The sequence below is a fragment of the Ambystoma mexicanum genome, chromosome 3p (assembly GCF_040938575.1).
Source record: "Ambystoma mexicanum isolate Mex_15411 chromosome 3p, UKY_AmexF1_1, whole genome shotgun sequence".
Lineage (NCBI taxonomy): Eukaryota > Metazoa > Chordata > Amphibia > Caudata > Ambystomatidae > Ambystoma > Ambystoma mexicanum.
Genome location: NC_090925.1, coordinates 1076696863 through 1076717722, shown reverse-complemented (window position 1 = coordinate 1076717722; position 20860 = coordinate 1076696863). Strand labels below are relative to the sequence as shown.

Sequence of the window (20860 nt, the reverse complement as noted above, 5' to 3'; positions counted from 1 at the left end):
ATAAAATGTTCAGTTACACCTAATGTTTCCATATTTAAAATCCAGCATAATTCGTCCTACACCTTGCTGAAGTAAAGTGCATTATCTTAGTTTTTGTGCAATTCATTTCCAAGAAATGTTTCTCGTAATAAAGTGCAAATGCTGCTATTAAATATTGAAGTCTGTGGTGGGTGCAATTAAATAACATAACATCGTCTGCATAAGCCATCCAAAGATATTTAAAAGAGGATATCTTAATGCGTCCGATGACCGCTCCTCCTCAATTTCTGATATATACAGGTTGAAGAGGCAGGGTGCCAAAATGCAACCCTGCCTCTGACCCGTATCATTATATATTTTTTAGAGAGGGAGCCTTCATAATAAATCTTGACCTGTATATTGGTCTTATCATGTAAAAGAATGAGCTGTCTCAGTAATCCAACTGGAATTCCCCAATTCTCTTATTTGCGCCACAGCAGATTCCTATTTACAGAGTCAAAAGCTGCTAATAGACCTGATCATACGATTTATCCCAGGCAAGATCCTCCCTGCACTTCAGAATAAAACGATTAATAGAGGTGCCTTGCGGTTTCCTGAATCCCACCTGTGGTTTCTTTAATCTATCTATTTCCATTGACCATGCTTCTAGATGTTGTAACAGAAGTGACACGAAAATCGTGCTGTCGGCGTCCATGATCATTATGGGTCTGTAATTAGTTGGATTACTGTGATCACCGCGTTTATGTAGAGAGAGTGCAAAAGAAGTTTGCCAGGACAATGGCAACTTATTGGACTCAACCAATTGGGAAAATAAGATAACCAAAATATTGGTCCACTTCTCTGGAGCAGCCTTAAATATTTGATTTGTGAGATTGTCTGGGCCAGCAGCTCTAGTTGAGCTAGCTGTTAAATGAAGTCGTATAAAACCTTGTGAGTAATACGTAAGGGCCACCCTGACAAATCCATTGTATTTCCGAGGATTATACACAGAGTTGAGTTCCTCCTCTTATAAATCATCTTAAAATGTTGGATCCAAACAGACTCCGATATAAGATTTACCGGTACCATGGTCTGACAACTTCTCCATTAATAATTTGACAGAAATTCAAGCTATTCTTTTGACCTAGAATCTTCAGCTTTCCCCCCATCATTTTGCACTAAAATACAACAGTGAATAATTATTTTTCCGTTTTTATACAAACCAATTTTGCATGAATAGCCATATTTGTCATGCGCCCGACCACATGGAGACTGTGGCGACGGTTCTGTTTGAGTGGTCATTAGGTTGTCACACGCCTTTCTTGCCCTTGCATAGGTGGCAGTCTAGTGTTTCTCACGTTTTTCACGTGGTGACGTCGCCGTAGCTGGGAAGCATTACTTCCACGTTTCCCCGGCGGACGGAGTGTTGCAACTTTGAGCTATCGCTTGCTTACTTTGTTGCTGTACGCTTGTGTGTATTTTCATTTCCTCTCTCTCTCCCTCTCTCTCTCCCCTTCGGGGTTCCTTCCCTCTCCCGGTTTCGTTTTTCCCTCCTGTCTATCGACGTGCCTTCGTTCACGCTGCTCTTCCGCTGGCCTCGGATCCTTTACATTCAAGTCCGCTTTAAGGCCAGGCTCCCCCAGCTTACCTAGGTTTTCCACTCTTCCTTCCTTCCTTTTGAACCGATTCTTCCGATTGCTCTGCCTCATCGGAATCCTACATTCGGCCTGTTCCGGACTGCTCCTGATTTCCGGACTCCATCTAGGCGAATCTCTGGCACATCGATCTCAGCAAGGGTTTTTTTGTCATTTGGCGTTTTCCCGTATTCACCCGCCTTCGGTGACGGGGCCGCAGTGGCCACAGTTCACAGGTGGCCGCTGTGGCTTCACACCGCGGAAGGGATTCAGCTTCAAATTGTCGTCAATACCGAGAAGCCCCCAGGTACACCACGGATTCCAGCTCATCAGGTGAGGAGTCGGAGGAGGGAAGTGGAACAGATGGTTCTGATATCCATTGTGACAGCTTTGACAGTGTGCAACGCCTAACAATGGCTACCTCAGAACAAATCCAAGAGCTTGTCGGGGCTATACAGAAGCTTTCCCAAGAAGTACAAACTTTGAAAGTGGAAAACCAGACACTACAACAAATCTACCAAGAAGTCCATACTTTGAAGGCTGAAAATGTTGTGCTCAAACAACTTATGACTACAAGAGAGAACCCGCAGGGCCTGGAATTGCCCCCTATGCCTTTGTCGATGGGTCCTCCACGAAGATGAGAGAATTTCTCGACTCGTGTAAACTGTATTTCACGTATAGACCCGTCCTTTTTGCTACAAGCAAAGCTAGAGTGGGTTTTATTGTCTCGAATATGGTGGGAAACGCTTTGTCTTGGGTCACGCCGTTAGTGATAGGAGAAGATCCCGCCCTCCACGAATACAAGGAATTTTGCACCTTAATCAGACACACCTTCGAGCGTTCCGAAACCACCTATTCAGCATGTGAAGAGATCTTGGATGCGCATCAGGGTTCTATGGATGTGCTGTCTTACATCTCCAATTTCAAAGCTTTAGCGGCCCAGACGGGCTGGCCAGAAGAGGCACAGTATGCGATCTTCAGAAGGGGTCTGAAGGAGGACATCAAAGATGAGCTTGCTCGTATGCCGAGACCCCTGACTCTCGCAGAACTATTCTCTGCCGTTCTTCAAATAGAACACCAACTGGCTGAACGAAAGAACGAACGGCGCAAATACAAGAGCCGGTCATATTTCGGTGGATCTCTACCAAATGTCCTTCCCTCTTCCTCCACTCTCCCGAAAGATGAACCGATGCAGATTGGAATGACCCGAGGCCCACTTACCAGTGAAGAACGACAACGCTGCCGAGAAAGAGGATTGTGCGCATATTGCGCATCGGAGAAACACTCTATTAATAATTGTGAGGAGCTAGCATCACGTCGGTCGGGAAACGATCATCCTCGGAGTTGAGAGGGACAAACTACCGAGGAACCAGATATTCTTCTCATCCCTATGTTTCTCTATCAGTTTCTTCTCCTACACAAAACATTTCCGAGGATTCCCGTTTGATGATGATTGTGGTTCAATTGAGATCAATGGAAGCTGGGTGGAGGCTTTGGCCCTACTAGATTGTGGTGCAGCCGGGAGTTTTGTGGATGTCCACTGGGCAACCAAAATGGGAATACCACGGATTGAAAAGCTCGAAGATCAGAAAGTGGAAGGGGTCGACGGTACCCCGTTATCTTCAGGCCCTATTACGCATTCGACCGGCGTGTTACAATTCAAGATTTTTCAACACTCAGAGAAGATCGTATTTGACATTATAAGGGCTGCGCATTTCCCTATTATCCTGGGAATCTCTTGGCTTCGTCGCCATAACCCTCAGATTGATTGGGCAACAACTTCCTGGCTTTTGAATCGGAATACTGCAAGAAACAGTGTAGCCTGCACTAGTGCGCTGTGAATATTCAAGCTACCAACCCGACTTCAGCTCTTTCCATTGGGGTCCACTCCTTACCGACGGAATACATCCAATACCAACAAGTCTTCCAAGAGCAGTCCACATTGGAGCTACCGCCTCACAGACCAGAAGACTGCACCATAGACCTGGTTTCCGGAGCTTTGGTACCATTTGGGCGCATGTTTTAGCTCTCTAATAATGAGAAGCAGGCCCTTTGGTTGTATCTGGATAGTAATCTACAAAATGGACTGATACAGCCTTCAAAGTCCCTTGCATAGTCGCCTCTGTTCTTCATTTCCAAGTGAAATGCCACCGAATTGAGACCCTGTATTGATTTCCGTGGACTTAACAAGGTCACGATACGGAATAGATACCCGATGCCGCTCATATCGGACATCCTTGAGGTAGTACAAGGAGCCAAGATCTTCACTAAACTCGATTTACGGAGTGCGTATCATCTCCTCCGGGTTCGAGAAGGGGATGAATGGAAGACTGCTTTTCGGACACCCTTTGGGCTATATGAATATCGGGTGATGCCCTTTGGGCTAGACAACGCGCCAGCAGTCTTCCAAAGGTTCATGGACCGCCTGTTCTCTGACATGATGTTTGTCTCTGTCATCATATACTTGGACAACAGACTTATATTCTCCAAGGATACTAGACAACATACCATCCACATCTCCGAAGTACTGTGCCACCTCCAAGACAATCATTTACGTGCCAAACTTGAAAAGTGTGTCTTTGGCGTTGATACCATACCCTATTTGGGATACATTCAATCTCATGAAGGGGTTTCTATGGACGAACGGAAGGTAGCTGCCATATTGGAATGGCCTTCGCCAAGTTCTGTAAAAGAGGTCCAAAGATTCCTGGGTTTGGCTAACTACTACCGCAGATTCATTCAGAACTTTTCATATGTAGTCCCCTGCATCACTTCTCTTCTAAAGAAGAGTTCATCTCCGTTCCAATGGACCTGTGAGGCAGAAGAGAGTTTCACCCATCTCAAGACTCTCTTTTGTTCTGCTCCGATTCTCAGACATCCAATTCAATCTTAACCCTTCATAGTTGAGACAGATGCCTCCACAGCAGCCATTGGGGCAGTTCTTCTCCAAACTTTCGAAGGCATAGAACATCCCATCGCCTACCTCTCGAAGACATTAACTCCAAGTCAAAAAAACGATTCCGTACTGGATAAAGAACTGCTGGCTATAAAACAGGCTTGTGAGACCTGGAGACACCTACTCCAAGGAGGTATTCATCCCTTTACCATTCGTAAGATCACAAAAATATTAAAGTCCTTGAGTCAATGGAATTCATAAACTCAAGACAAGCGGGTTGGGCAAATTTTTTTACTCAGTATGATTTCCACATCACTTATCACCCAGGAAGACAGAACATTTTGGCTGATGCTCTGTCTAGGAAGGATGCCAGTAAAACCCCTACTTCTGACCCAGAGCGAATGTTCCCTGATCAAATTCGTAAGGCAACCATCAACACCTTTCAACAGCAAGTAAGACAAGCTACAGCGAGTGAACAACCTTTCATCACTAAGGATTTCAAGATGAAGGATGGGCTCTGGTTTAGAGGACAGCAGCTCTACTTACCCACAGACGATCTCCGCAAGAAAGTGATCCGTCTCTGTCATGACGCTTGCACTGCTGGACACAGAGGAATGTCAAGAACACTAGATCTTGTCCAGCGTTCATATTTCTGGTTCCAGATGCGCAAAGACATGACTGAATACGTTCAGAAATGCTCAGTATGTGCCCAAGCTAAGTATCATTCCAGCAAACCCATAGGACTGCTAGAACAGTCCACCATCCCTACACGTCCTTGGGGTATTGTCACTACTGACTTTATAGTTGATTTACCTCCTTCAAATTCATGCACCTGTATCATGGTGACGGCAGACACTTTTTCTAAGATGGCGCATTTCTCCCCACTACCCAGAATACCATCGGCTGAGGAGATGTCACAGGTCTTTCTTCGGGACATTGTCCGTCTACACGGACTGCCGGACAAGATTATCTCAGATAGAGGTCCACAGTACACTTCTAAATTCTGGAAGGCTATAAATCACCATTTGGGCATAGAAAGAGCACTCTCTTCTGGTTTCCATCCACAGACCAACGGGCAGACAGAGAGGACAAACGCTACCCTAGAACAATATCTTTGATGCTTCTGCAATCAGCAACAAGATAATTGGGTGGCGCTTTTACCTACCGCAGAATTTGCCTATAATAACGCCAAACACTCTGCCATCACGATGTCTCCCTTTTACTGCACCTACGGTTTGCACCTAAGAAGCATTCTTCCTGTGGCACATGTACAATCTCAGCTCCCAACCATAGAGACTATCCTTACTACCATTCAGGAAGCCCATTCCTCTGCTTCTTCCAGTCTCAGAGACACAGCCATATACTACAAGAAACAAGCGGATGTTCACCATCAGCAGGGCCCGGATTGGAAGGTTGGTTCAAAAGTATGGTTATCCACCAAATACCTCCCTCGGTAGGCCCATCCTTCCAAACTTTCTCCCAGATATTTGGGCCCGTTTTCCATCCTAGCTAAGATCAATCCTGTCTCTTAAAAACTGCATCTTCCCCCCAATCTCAAAGCATCCATCCGGTGTTTCATGCTTCTCTACTCAAACCTTTCTTTCAATCTCATGTACACTCCACATCGAACCATGCACATCTTCGAGCCACCACAGAAAGTGACGAATATGAGGTTTCCCATATTTCCGATTCAAGATACCATAAAGGGAGCCTGGAGTACCTAATTGGATGGAAAGGATACCACAGATCGGAAGATTCCTGGGAACCTTTGGCCCACATTCATGCACTGAGACTACTCCGGAGGTTTCACACCTGTCATCCAGGCAAGCCAGGGGGGGTCTCCTTCAGACGGGGGCAGACTGTGGCGACGGTTCTGTTGGAGTGGTCATTAGGTTGTCACACGCCTTTCTTGCCCTTGCATAGGTGGCGGTCTAGTCTTTCTCACGTTTTTCACATGGTGACGTCACCGTAGCCAGGAAGCATTACTTCCACGTTTCCCCGGTGGATGGCGCATTGCAACTTTGAGCTATCGCTTGCTTACTTTGTTGCTGTACGCTTGTGTGTATTTTCGTTTCCTCTCTCTCTCTCTCTCTCTCTCTCTCTCTCTCTCTCTCTCCTCTTTGGGGTTCCTTCCCTCTCTGAGTCTCGTTTTTCCCTCCTGTCTAGTGGCGTGCCTTCGTTCACGCTTCTCTTCCGCTGGATTTAGATCCTTTACATTCCCGTCCGCTTTAAGTCCAGGCCCCCCCAGTTTACCTGTGTTTTCCACTCTTCCTTCCTTCCTTTTGAAGCAATTCTTCGGATTGCTCTGCCTCATCGGAATCCTACATTCGGCCTGTTCCAGACTGCTCCTGATTTCCGGACTCCATCTAGCCGAATCTCCGGCACATCGATCTCAGCAAGGGTTTTTTTGTCATTTGGCTTTTTCCCCTATCGACCCGCCTTCGGTGACGGGGCCGCAGGGGCCACAGTTCACAGGTGGCTGATGTGGCTTCACACCGCGGAAGGGATTCAGCTTCAAATTGTTGTCAATACCGAGAAGCCCCCAGCTACACCACGGATTCCAGCTCATCAGGTGAGGAGTCGGAGGAGGGAAGTGGAACAGACGGTTATGATATCCATTGCGACAGCTTTGACAATATTACTGTTTTTTATCTCTCTGATTGTGCATCTCATTCCTTTCTTTTGCCCTATTACTAGAGGGTCAAACTGATGCAAATGTTAATGGAGGGCGGAGGTATATTAGAAGCAAATTTCTGATTAAAAGCGTCCTTAATGTATACATGAAATCAGTCATGATTGAAAGTTCTCAATTTCCAATCATACATACTTATATTCCAACATTGACATATAATTTCATTAACATTATATGTTGATTCAACAACTTGACCCTTCTTCTACCATTATTCACTATCAGTGGGACTCCAGCCATAAGATCACGTTTTTCAACCCCAATCACAAACTGCGTCCTCAGCATATTGTGATCAATTCAAGTTAATGTTAAGATTTCAAAATGTAAACAGCAAGAAAATAGACCATGGCCCACAAAAACATAGTCCAGGATGAATTCCGATTCCCCACGCTTCCAGGTATCCTGGGCGGGAATGTCACCACTTACATTTCCATTCAACATCCTAAGACCTATAGTGGTTAATTTTAAATACCACTGTTTACCATTAATTTCTTTTAAAGAACTCTGATTTAGAGTAATTAAATCATTAGTCAAAGCGGACACATCAGAATCAGGATGTGTGGAATTAAAATCACCAGCTATTATGATAATACCATTCCAATTATTATTAATCCAATTGTATAAGAATTTCTCTTATGTTGCTAAAAACTCCAACACATTACAAATGCCACATACCAATAAATGTTGACAACCAAAAATCTAGCAGATATACCATCAAAAAGAAACTATAAGACAACACCCCTGGCACCTCTCTGGGTGTATAATTCTCTACTGTCCCACCCCACAAACTGTGATTTTACAACAGATCTCCTGATGTACTTCCTCCCATACATTTTACAGCAGCTTGGGAACAGTATAGCCGTCCAATAGAGGACAGCTCAATAACCATGTTTCTTGCAGCACTATTACACTATGACTTGTTAACATGGTCCCCAACTCAACGTTAGTAAACAATTGTTTGTTCGCACGTGAATTCCATGAGATCAAGTGCAGATCTTTACTAAAGATGAAGCAGTTTTGATGATGAATTTACAACCTTACTATTCAGGGTTCAAGAAATCCATGACCAATCTTCCTCTGGCATTGTATTATCTTTAGTTGAGGAGATCAATTGGATTTTCTGCTCTGATTCCATACAGTCATTTACTGAGATCCTCATATCTTGAAGAAAATGAAGCTGCTTGAAATTCCCTGAGTTCCCTGTTAAACCATTCGACGACAGTACATAGGGGATGATGTCGTATCCCAAATATCTTAATGGAATCGACTCCCTTAAAATCACATCATACACAATCCTAGAGGCTATATCCATGGTTATGAGATCTAATCTCCTATTATCAATGCATTCAACACTAACGATACCCCGAGTGGATATAGCCCTATGATTTGGGATTTTCAGAGAAAAGGGGCAATATATTAATTTTGTTCAAAGACACTGGACAGGTATCCCATATTATATACTCCATGCAATAATCTACTGGGACGTGATGTACTGCTAACACTTTCACCCGTTCATTTGAATAAATTGTCCCCTGGCCCTTTAAGCATAAACAACCCGATAGTGGTGCTTTCCATATCTCGTTAGTTGAGAAAAGAGCACCCTGTAATACACTAAATGGTCTGCTTGTTTTGGCTTTAATCTAGTTTCATCATCAGCAACATAACCACACAGATTATAAGAATCTGACACACCCTTCTCCATTGCATTTTCCAGCACAGAATCATTAGGTACAAAGGGGGGAATTGTATTAATGAATTCAACTCCGTGAGTCACCGACATTGGAACACCATTTGCTGCAGAGTGACTTATATCAATACCTGCACTTTGCAATGACAGACAAAAACATCGTATGTTGATCCTGGCTATGCTTAATATATGTTTTCTAGGCACAGACACATCTGTGCAAGGTACGGCGTGTGTGTGTGCGCGTCTGCCATTCTCTGCATGAGGGCATTGCATGCTGCTAGATTATCTGGTGGAGATGATGTTGGTTGATCAGGTTCCTCCAGCAATCAGCAATTCTCCTATATTGTATCAGGTTCAAAAGTGTCTTTGTTAGTGTTACCACGCCCCTGCTATGTCATCTCCCTAGTCTTCTGTTCCATGGTGCACAAGTGGGTGACATGGTAGTCCTAACTTATCCTATAGAGCAAAAATGTTAGTTTGCCTATGAAAGGGTTCTCTGGTTCTTCAAAAGTAGGGATCGTTTGCTATGTGAGTGACCATTGATGTGGTGGCGGTTTCTAGGCCACGATAACAAATCACATGGAAGATATTGTTAGTGTTGGTTGATGTGTCAAGGTTCCAGGTAAGGCCAGCACTGATGCCTGTCGTGCATTGTTTGGAGCCAAAGGTTTTGGCACAAAGCCATGAATTGTGGTCTTATGCTCTGTTTTTTTTGCTGGACTTTGGTCACTTTGGCTGCGCTTGGCACCTTCAGGCTTGACTTGGGATTTACTGAGGCCAAATGTTTGGCCAAAACCATCAGTAATGGCGTTGGAAGAGTAGCCGTCACCAGGGATTACGGGTTTGACATTCATTTTTTTTCAACTGGGTTCGGTTGGGCACGTTTGTATGCTTTATTAGCATTGTGTGCTGTCTTTTTGGAGTAGGAGCTGCTCACTCTGTTCCTGAGAAGGTCCTCAGTGCAAACGTTGTTATTGTATGAGCGTTACTGTGTGTGATTATACAGGAGGCTTCCAGGAGAGAAGTAGTGACTATGGGCCTCATTACAACTCAGGCGTTAAGGGTTAACGCCGTCGTCAACCCTTAACGCCTGATTCCAATTTTAACGGCTGCTTTCAGCAGGCGTTAAAATCCATGGCGCTAAACCGCCTTGGTGCTAATTACGGCACCGTAATTTACGGTGCCGTAATTAGCGCCTTCCCCACTCCCATTATGCCCTATGGGGCAAAAATGGGAATGGGGAAGGGTAAATGGGAAATGGGGATTTACCGCCCCACTCACCTTGGAATGGGGCGGTAAATCCGCCATCCACCATGGTGTAAACGTAGTTTACACCATGGTGGTAAAGCTGGTGTACTTACCGCCTGGGTCGTAATGACCCCATATGTTTCTTCACACAGGAAAGATCATGGCAAAAAAAAAATCTCTACACAACAAACGTAAAATGTATGCGCACTGTTACAACTATGTCTGACAACCAGAAAGGTTAGAGCCACCTGTGTTTCAGACACAAGGGTAAATAAAGACGTTCGAGACTGCAAAGACTACTATTGTTAAAATAACTCTAGCCGTTGTCTGGACCAACCGCTAGAGGGCAGGAGTATGCACAGCACGTGATCCTCCAACAATTGCATCCTGGATGGTCCAGCCTTTCTGCAAGTGCACCATTACAGCGATGTTCGCAATTATGACGTGCCCAACCTTTTTGACAGGTGGTTGGTTACCTGTGGGTGTTCATCCATCTGGGTGCTTGCGTTGAGCCTGAACTTTCAAACGCCATCATGTGAGGGGGAGTGTGGCGACTAGAACACCTGCTGCAGACACAAGCACACGTCGTCTTCTGAGTTAAGAGAGGCTCGCCCGACGTAGCCTTGGGGCCGTGCCAATCCGGAACATGTTCTTTAACTGCAGTACTTATTTGGGTCTTAAAAAAAGCCGCTCGAAACGTGTGTTTGGCTAAGACTGGGTTGGGCAAAAATGCGAGCGAGTGTTTGCTGTGCAAACAGGCAGCCAGGCTGCTTATACTGATGGCAGGACGGACTCCAAGTTGTAGAGTGTAGTGTTTTCCCCTGTGTAAAGAAACCTCGGTGCTCAGGTCTGGGGCCTGGTGGCAGGGGACCCCACTCACTCTCCTGTTGGATGGGTGCAGGTTTGACGTTTTAGCCCTAGGAATAAATGGCGTCTGATGTAGCCTGTCAGAGAATCTCGCGGCCTTTTACTTTCAAAGAGATAAGCAGCCAAATATCACTAGCACATCAGTGGCAAGAGGTGGTAGGGGAGGAAGACAGCTGGGAAATGGGAAGAGAAAAGTGTGCTGACAATACACAAGGTCCAAATCCAGGAACTATGAACTGAAATCGAACCTCGCATGACAAGCAAAGCCATGAACTCAGGGCCATGTATGAAGCGCATGGGAGGCATTGCAATAAAACAGCATTAAAGGAGGCAAATAACTGGAGACTTCTGAGGGCAGCTGATGAATAAAAGTGGAGTCCGAGCCAGCCTGTACCTGACCTTCTATAGCACATATAACCACCCAGCCAGTCTCTGTACCTGACCTTATATAGCACATAATACCACCCCAGCCAGCCTCTGTGCCTGACCTTATATAGCACATACAACCACCCCAGCCAGCCTGCACCTGACCTTCTATAGCACATATAACCACCCCAGCCAGCCTGTACCTGACCTTCTATAGCACATACAACCACCCAAGCCAGCCTGTACTTGACCTTCTATAGCAAATAAAACCAACCCAGCCAGCCTGTACGTGACCTTATATAGCACACACAACCACCCCAGCCAGCCTGTACCTGACCTGACCTTCTATAGCACATACAACCACCCCAGCCAGCCTGTACCTGACCTTCTATAGCACATACAACCACCCCAGCCAGCCTGTACCTGACCTTCTATAGCACATACAACCACCCAGCCAGCCTATGTACCTGACCTTAAATAGCACATACAACCACCCAGCCAGCCTATGTACCTGACCTTATATAGCACATACAACCACCCAGCCAGCCTCTGTACCTGACCTTCTATAGCACATACAACCACCCAGCCAGCCTATGTACCTGACCTTACATAGCACATACAACCACCCCAGCCAGCCTGTACCTGACCTTCTATAGCACATACAACCACCCCAGCCAGCCTGTACCCGACCTTCTATAGCACATATAACCACCCAGCCAGCCTGTACCTGACCTTCTATAGCACATACAACCACCCAAGCCAGCCTGTACTTGACCTTCTATAGCACATACAACCAACCCAGCCAGCCTGTACGTGACCTTATATAGCACACACAACCACCCCAGCCAGCCTGTACCTGACCTTATATAGCCCATACAACCACCCAGCAAGCCTCTGTACCTGACCTTCTATAGCACATACAACCACCCAGCCAGCCTATGTACCTGACCTTATATAGCACATACAACCACCCCAGCCAGCCTGTACCTGACCTTCTATAGCACATACAACCACCCCAGCCAGCCTGTACCTGACCTTCTATAGCACATACAACCACCCCAGCCAGCCTGTACCTGACCTTCTATAGCACATACAACCAACCCAGCCAGCCTGTACGTGGCCTTATATAGCACATACAACCACCCCAGACAGCCTGTACCTGACCTAATATAGCACATACAACCACCCAGCCAGCCTCTGTACCTGACCTTCTATAGCACATACAACAACCCAGCCAGCCTATGTACCTGACCTTATATAGCACATACAACCACCCCAGCCAGCCTGTACCTGACCTTCTATAGCACATACAACCACCCCAGCCAGCCTGTACCTGACCTTCTATAGCACATACAACCAACCCAGCCAGCCTGTACGTGACCTTATATAGCACATACAACCAACCCAGCCAGCCTGTACATGACCTTATATAGCACACACAACCACCCCAGCCAGCCTGTACCTGACCTTATATAGCACATACAACCACCCCAGCCAGCCTCTGTACCTGACCTTCTATAGCACATATAACCACCCCAGCCAGCCTCTGTGCTTGACCTTAAATAGCACATACAACCACCCCTGCCAGCCTCCGAGCGCAGCTGTTTGTCTTCTTGTCATGTTAAAAGGCAGCTGGAGGTGTGGTTTGATGACCCGGTGCCTTTATAGAAATGGGTCACACTAGGATCTGGTGGGGGACCTCTCCAATGTGAGAACATCATGAGGCAGGCTTAGCATTCACAGGTGGAGGAAGTTCAGGTCTATTACAGGTAAGAATAGTCAGGCTATGGACTAGACCCCCCAGGGGCTGCTTCCTGTTGCTTTCATAACACAGCACAGTCATTCCCGGTGCACAGACACCAGCTCTTGCCATAGAAGGCGGTGTAGATTTCATTTGGCATAGAACTCCTAAGACTGCCGAGTAAGTCTCTCTATATTTCGTTAGTAAGTATTGAGAGAAACTAGACACAGGTCAAGGACATTATGTGTCTGCTTTTGTGCTTTTGTGGGGCTGCTTTAAGTAATGAAAATAATTATTTAATGATTGGGTCAGGGCAATATCCTTATAGAAAAAACGCCTGACCGCGTTCTGTCGTTATGCAAATCGAGTTACTTGTGTAGAATGGATCACAGCAATCAGAACCGCCTCTGCACTTTTTTGAACCTACACCAGAAGGGACCTAATCAATTAAACAAAAGATTTCTCCAGCACATAAGACTGTGAGGTGTATTTGAGCAGGAGGCGACCTTTGCTTCGTGCCATGTGATAGAAGTGCCCTACCATGGCACGCGAACTCTAAGATTCGGTTCAGGTGCCATTAAGATCCAATTCAGGAACTATTTTGGGAACTATGTCTAGATTCATAAATTAAGATTCAAGCTTTGCCTGGTAATTGTTTGTCAGCCATGTGGGGAGGTTTCCATCAATGCTCTTGCCAGTTTTCCGCAAGGCGACAACTTGATGAAAAATGTTCTTCATAAATCATAAAAGATCTTTCCCAACGATGCATCGGTCAGCAAACACCTGCAGCTAATGAGCAGGCGTTTCCCAGTGAGGAGTGCGCATGGCCACCACCGTGCTGGGGCGAATCAGCTTTATTGCCAATACAATTAATGTTTTATGCACGCTTCTACCAGACCCTATCATTTCCACGTGGCATTGGGCAAAAGAGGAAAGGAATGATATTTTTCTTTGGCTATTGTACCATCGGCATCCAAGCTGGCTCCAGCCAAAGTAAGGTTTTGAAAGCTACGCTCAGCATAGTGTGTTCGATTAAAATCCCAAAGCTCTGATGTCATTCAAACCAGTTATAGACTTCCTTGGATTATGGAGACTATACTCAATTGTTAAATTATGATATACCATAAGAACAGATAAGTACCAGAGAACCTTGAAAAAATGGTAGGGACAATGTTTTTTTAAGTCCAAATTCTGTTCTATTATTGTTTAATATTTGTCCTACGGTTTTGTCAACATATTGGCATTATATCATAGGCTGCATTACAATTCTAATAGAACTCGGTGTGAGGTCTGCATGGTTTTCATTTTGACTCTGGAGATCCACGGCTGGTCAGACCTGCGGGGAGCAATGGCCACTGCAAACATACTTGTAGTCTAGTGGTCAGGAAAGGGTACCGGTACACTGGTACTGATACCCTTATTTCTGGGCCTCCAGGCTTGTAATGAGGCTCACTGTCTGTCACTGCAATTATGTTCACAACATATTGAAAAACCATTGGTTCTGCTGACAGTGAACACAAAAGGCTACATTGACAGTATTGTGTTTCATTGGAAATTTACTAGCCATTACAGAATTATTTAAATTGCCATTTAAAACACTACTAAAGTCAGAAGACATGATATTATATGGGACATTTATAACTTGCCTGTACACAAGATGAGAGTCTGACTGTAATGTTTTTTGTCAGACAAGGTGAGCCATGACTGGTTGTTTGCCTGCCTCATGCGAGTTATTACCTATATATATTTGTTGGGAAAGCCGAAATGCAAGGCATATTATATACGTGGATGCCAACTTTTGACCAATAAAGAGGTTATAAAAGACATGCTGAGAGTGATGTAAATCTCTGAAGTAACATCCGAAGGCGAGTGCTCCTCGAATGACTGATGGCAAGTCAGTTACATGGATGACGTATATGTATGTATATATATATATATATATATATATATATATATATATATATATATATATATATATATACATAAATATATATATGGTCCACTCTGACAGTATATTGCCAACACATGTCGGAGTAGCAAGAAGCTAATGTGATACCATGGGCCAGAATCATGGAAAAATGCACATTGATCCTGCATAGGGAGCACACCGAAAACGACTTTGCATGTCCCTGCACACATAAGATCTTCTTCGTGCTCTGTGTATTCATGGAATTGTTCCCGCAAAGTAACCCTATGCGCTGGTTCTGCCATCCAGAACACCCACGACACGCTCCCACGGATAGAAATTCCAGCCGTGTATACAGACCTTTACACACTCCTCGACTGCAAAGTAATACACCAAGCAATACTGCATGTGAAACCCCACAACCGAGGCAGCACCCCGGCAACATTACATAGGATAACCCATAACTATTCCAAGCAGCCCCTCAACATCACGTACGATGTATCATAAAGGTAGTGATTTCCCAGTAAATATGCATGCAGCCCTCCGTAAACTGTGTCTGCAACCCGGTACACTGCTTACACGCACTCCTAACTTTGATCAGAACCTCAACTTTGTGCATGTACCCCTAAATCCAAGATCCAATCTCACCTTTGCGCAGTGATTCCTATGTGCATGGGTTTTTAAGCCTGCCTTTGGGTGGCGGTTAGCTCGCAAGCTTTGCGTGGTGATTTCCCTGATGTGAGGATGTGTGGTCAGATCAATGAATACGCTTGGTTCAGCCCAGTTGTGTGCTTGCAATTGACTTGTGCGGGACTTCTCTCGACAGACCCACATTTTGCCCCGTTCTTCCTCATTCTGCATGTTTCACCTGCTACTTTGAGCTCTGTGTAGGCCCAACCCACCCTCAGCATGGAATATCACGCAAAATGCTCGACTCCATGCAGGGACGCGTAGGACCTGCGCGAAGGCACCCACAGCTTACACATTTTTCCAGCAAAGTCGATTCCATGAATCGACAAAGGCAAGGTTATGCACACTGAATGCATGTATCCCACAAAGTAGTCCACCAATCAGCCCCCAAGTGAGTAATGGTACATAATTCACTGATTGTGACCCAAAGTTTCTGATTGTGGATTCAGCAATATCACTCTACTTATGGCGATCTATCCTTTTGGAGAAGCCACTGTCTATCCACTTTTCAGCAGATGTGCAGCTCTGATTACAAGAGCCCTCCTTATCCTCTTGAGATGTTGATTTTTCTGATCTGGACAAGAAGTGTTGTTTTGTGGCACCCCCTTGAAGATTTGTGCTATGGCAGTTCCAACAACAATGAACCTGAATACCTCTCCTTTGTGCAGAAGCTATCTATGTAAAGCTTGTATTATTGGGATGTCTCTGAAGCACCATGCCCCTGGAGGAGAGCTTTGCTCACAGTAGTTGTTTCTCAAAGTGGGACACTGAGGGACCCATCCCCATCTGGCCGTTGTCTTAATTTTCAAGAACACTGATTTGGTGCTAAATTAATAAATATCTTATAATGCGCTTAATATTGGAGACCAGTCTCTAAGCGCAAGACCAGGGTTCAAACGTTTGCTGTTAGTTGCTCTGTGTTATTTAGCTTCTTAGAAAAACACGTTGCCCCAAGCTATAGTCGCGGCCCTATATACTGTCTGTGCTATCCTTTAAGAAATCAGACTGATTTATCACACTGTTTCCCTTGACTAATGTGCTATATAAGTTGCCACCTTTTTTGACTGTCTGGTTTGACGATTCCCAGTACTGTTTGTGCCTTGAGGAGACCATGAAAGCTTCTGGACAGTTTGAGTGTTGACCCTCTTTTTGTGTACATTACACTGTACTCATAAAGTGAGGTGTTGCGGCATTCCAGCAAAGTCTTAAAAGAGCCCGCTATTGCAGCAGCGAATGTCAAAATTTTCCATTGACTGTTTTTCAGTGGATACTCTTCGACTCTGGACTGTGGGCACCCATATTGGTCTAATTCAAAGTTGGCTTGCAGCTAAGAGACCCACAACCAGCCTCAGAATAGCATGAACGTCATTATCACTTAGCTTTGCTTGCGACTAGTTTGAGCTTAATCGTAGCCTAGAGCATTCAGGAGAAGAAATACTCAACCACCATAAAACTGAATGCACACGAGAACGGGCTACTGCTACACATTAAGAAAAATATGTGTTCTATTGTTTTAGGAATTGTTACAGATTTCCTATTCTGAATGAATTTTCATGTTGGACCTCTCTGCGGCATTCAATACTATGGAAGTAAGGTTCTTTGTTAATAGGTTAGACTTCTTGCCCCACCTGTACCCCCAAATCTTCACTGGTTTTGCTCTTTTCTTTCCTAAATAACACAAAGGTTATATTTGGGATGGCTTGACGCTCCTATATTCAGACTCACTTGTAAGGGACCTTTAAGACAAGACCAAAATAATCTTTTGTGACCACATAGATTCACAATAAAACTGCAAATCAATAATTTTTCCATTCTCTTCCTTTCTCAGACCCATCGCACAAGCCACTAGCCCACTGCACATCCTTGGTGCCTGGCTCTATCTAACAATTTCCTTCACCCTCAAATAACAATGGTAAAACAATGGAACATTTCAAATCTGCAACTTAAACTTATCCTGGTTTTCAAGCCAAAACTTAGTACAGCCTCCATTGCAGGTGCTGTAGCTGGGATTGTTCTCTCCCCCTCCGTAGTGTATTAATACAATACGCCATCAACCAGCTACAACTGATTCAAAACTCTGCAGTTTCTTTATCTCTTATGCATCTCATGCTTATCTCTTATGCATCGAATGCTTCTAACATCTTTCCCTTGGGTGCCCTTATTTCGGGAATCCTGATAATCTGTCTAACTCGTCTACCCTTCTGTAACTACTTTCCTTCTTCCCTCAGATTGTATGGCTCTTATGAGTGCTTGTTCCCTATACAATAAAACAACTTCTATCTTGGAGATTTTTATCTGGTTTAACTTAAACTTGTTCTGCCTCAGGTAAATATGGATTTCCTTCTTCAACAATTCTATTCTGCTCACACAACTTTTCAAAGTACTTTATCTCCTACTCCTCGTACATCAGAAATTGATGATGCTACGGCTATTCTTTATTACTCCTCCTAGACATTTTATTTTGAATATCACTTTATTTACCTTCTTAAACCCGATTGTCTCTAATGCATCATAGTTTTCCTAGTTTACTGCCCATCTAGTCATTTTCTCATACTTGTGTGAGAAAATTGATTCCTGGCTAACATTTCCTCCTCGGTCTGGCTGTACAATTTTCATCCTTGGAGATTGAATCCTCACCTTCTCAGTACTCACTGATTCATTTCGCTCGATCACAATGTCTTTTCACCTAACTCAACTTTTCACCCATTTGTCTCATTCTATTTGGTTCTTCTCTTCACTTCATATCTTAATATTCCCCTAGCTCTGTGTTTCTTTTACTCACTGTTGATCATTTGTTTTTGTACTTTTCCTATAACCTTCCTGCTTCCCCCTCTTATTTCTTCTACATCTTCTTTTCTGCATTGTAATCATCATCACTTTGCTATTCCACAATTTGTTTCTAATGTTCACCAGTTTCTTAAACCACTTGTTGACTTCTCTCATTTGTATCCCAACTCTTCATTTACTATTCTTCTGTCCTCTGCTGTGACATCTTCTATTCACTCCACAAACCTGCTTAATCCAAGACCACTCATAATACCTTTCATAAATTTGAAAAATTAACATCTCATCACTGTAATCTTATTTTCTCTTCTGAACTTGGCATCTCATATTCCTAGTCCCACTTTGATCTATTCAGTATCAGCTTCTACTTTGCCTCCAATTTATTTATAAAATTGATCATTGATATTGATATTTTATTTCTATCGCGCTCATACACAAGTGTTTCAGAGTTTTCAATTGACATAATGTATTCTCTCCTGTATCTCATCCTTGCTTTTTTCTAACGTCTTCCTCTTTTTGTCTGTCTTTTTCCTTGTTGCTCCTCTTTCTCATTCTTCTATTAGTCTCTTGCTTGAAACAGCCAATTCGACAGCTGTCCCTCTGGATCCTCTGTCTTCTGTCCTCCTCTCGTCAGTGTATCCTCATTTCCTTCCATCTTTCATTGTTTTCTTTACCTTTTCACTTTCATCTGAACACTTTCCTCTTTCTTTTAGGAATGTAACTTGGCTGGCAATTATTATAAAACCTTCTCTCAATCCTTCTCTCCTCTTGAGCTGTCATCCTTCTCTTCCTTTCTGATCTCCTTGGACATGCTGTGCACTCTCAACTGTCTCTCTGCACTGACTCTAACTCTTTTCTCTGTGTAGCCCCTTCTCACGCTACTGACACTGCTCCTTTGGATGTCACACATGTTCTCACTTCCTGCTGTCACTTGAAGCAATCCACCTACTTATTCTCTTGGATTTATCTGTGTCTTTTGATAGAGTGGCCCACTCTATGCACTCTTTCTTCACTCTGTATTTCTGTCTCTGCTCCTTTTTGTTTTCTTTCTATCTTTCTTACTGCTACAGTGCTCTTTCTTGGATTCTTGACCATTCTTCTGCTCTTCCTTTATTTGTTGGCATCCCCTGAGTCTCAGTACTCGGAATGCTACTATTTTTTCTCTATACTGTCTCTCTCTCTTCAGTTATTCTATCCTATGGATGAAATTGCTATTTATATGACAAAGACAAACAAATCTTTGTCCCGTTACCCTCCTCCACTGTTCAAATACACATGTCCATCTATGACTGTCGCTATGGTAATAAGTCTTGGAAGCTTGCTCATTATTTCCACCTCATCTTTCCCAAGTCTGATATTCTGGTCTTCCATATCCCTTCCCCCAACACATTTCCCTCTCCCCTTTTATTCATTTTCAACTGGATTCATCGTCCTTTACCATTCTGCTCACACCATTGGTGTCATTTTCGAACCCTCGCTTTCATTTTCCTCTTACATGACTTCCTTCACTAACAACCTTACAACTTATCCCACTTCTCTGCTAATCATGGTCTTTCATTTTATGAAACAAAAACTAATTTAAATGACATCATGATTTTGACATTTTTATGGCAATACAAAATTATGTTTTTTTATATTGATGAAACTGCACATTTACACCACTATTGGTCAATTTAACCACTCTGATTAAATTAAAGGTTTTCCCTAAGGGAACAAGGGCCTGGGGCACAAAAAAGGTGCCAATCCCTACTAGTAACTACGGCACCTGTATATAAAATCTAAGAGCAATTTCCTCCACTTTATCAACACATATATGTGCACCCGAAAATAACTAATTGAGTATATGTAGATTGTGAAAAAGCAAATTTAAGCTATTCAACAAAGGAATTGATGGTGGTGAGAAAGGACAACACATTTTTCCTTCTATAAGATGCCGATGGCCTCACGAGAAGATACGATGCCTTCAGTACAACGGTTCCTCTGAGCAACTTTTACTCACTTGTGCAATGATATCGCCATTCTCTGCGTGAACCTGAGCAATTGCGCCAAGACTTGCCAGACACGTGAAGATCTCATACATCTGTAAAGAGAAGGAAAAAAAAGGTACTTTTCCACACAGCCACTGAGCATTTATTCTCAATGAAGAATTAGTCGGTAGCTTCACGGGATCCACATTTCTAACAATATTGGGAGATCAATCAACCCACTAATAGAACGGCCGCACGCAAGGAATTAAGGCATTTTCTGAGCATGGCCCTCTCAAGAGACTTATAGCAAATATCTCAATTTAAAGGAGCTTTACATTAACAGTAAAATAAGTGTGAATCAGGAAATATTGATAGCACACAGTGGGGGGGGGGGCAGAGTTAACATTTTTATTTGCCCATCAAATCC

The 20860-nt window shown here is 43.9% G+C and overlaps 1 protein-coding gene across 2 annotated transcripts in view; it reads right to left on the bottom strand.

Moving 5' to 3' along the window:
• The window catches only part of DPYSL3 (dihydropyrimidinase like 3), a 406198-nt gene that overhangs the window by 96652 nt on the left and 288686 nt on the right, over positions 1 to 20860 (bottom strand). For both annotated transcript variants that reach the window (XM_069652430.1, XM_069652431.1), the window contains exon 6: positions 20466 to 20546. In XM_069652430.1, the coding sequence (XP_069508531.1) occupies positions 20466 to 20546 (81 nt within the window). The remainder of the gene's footprint in view (positions 1 to 20465; positions 20547 to 20860) is intronic.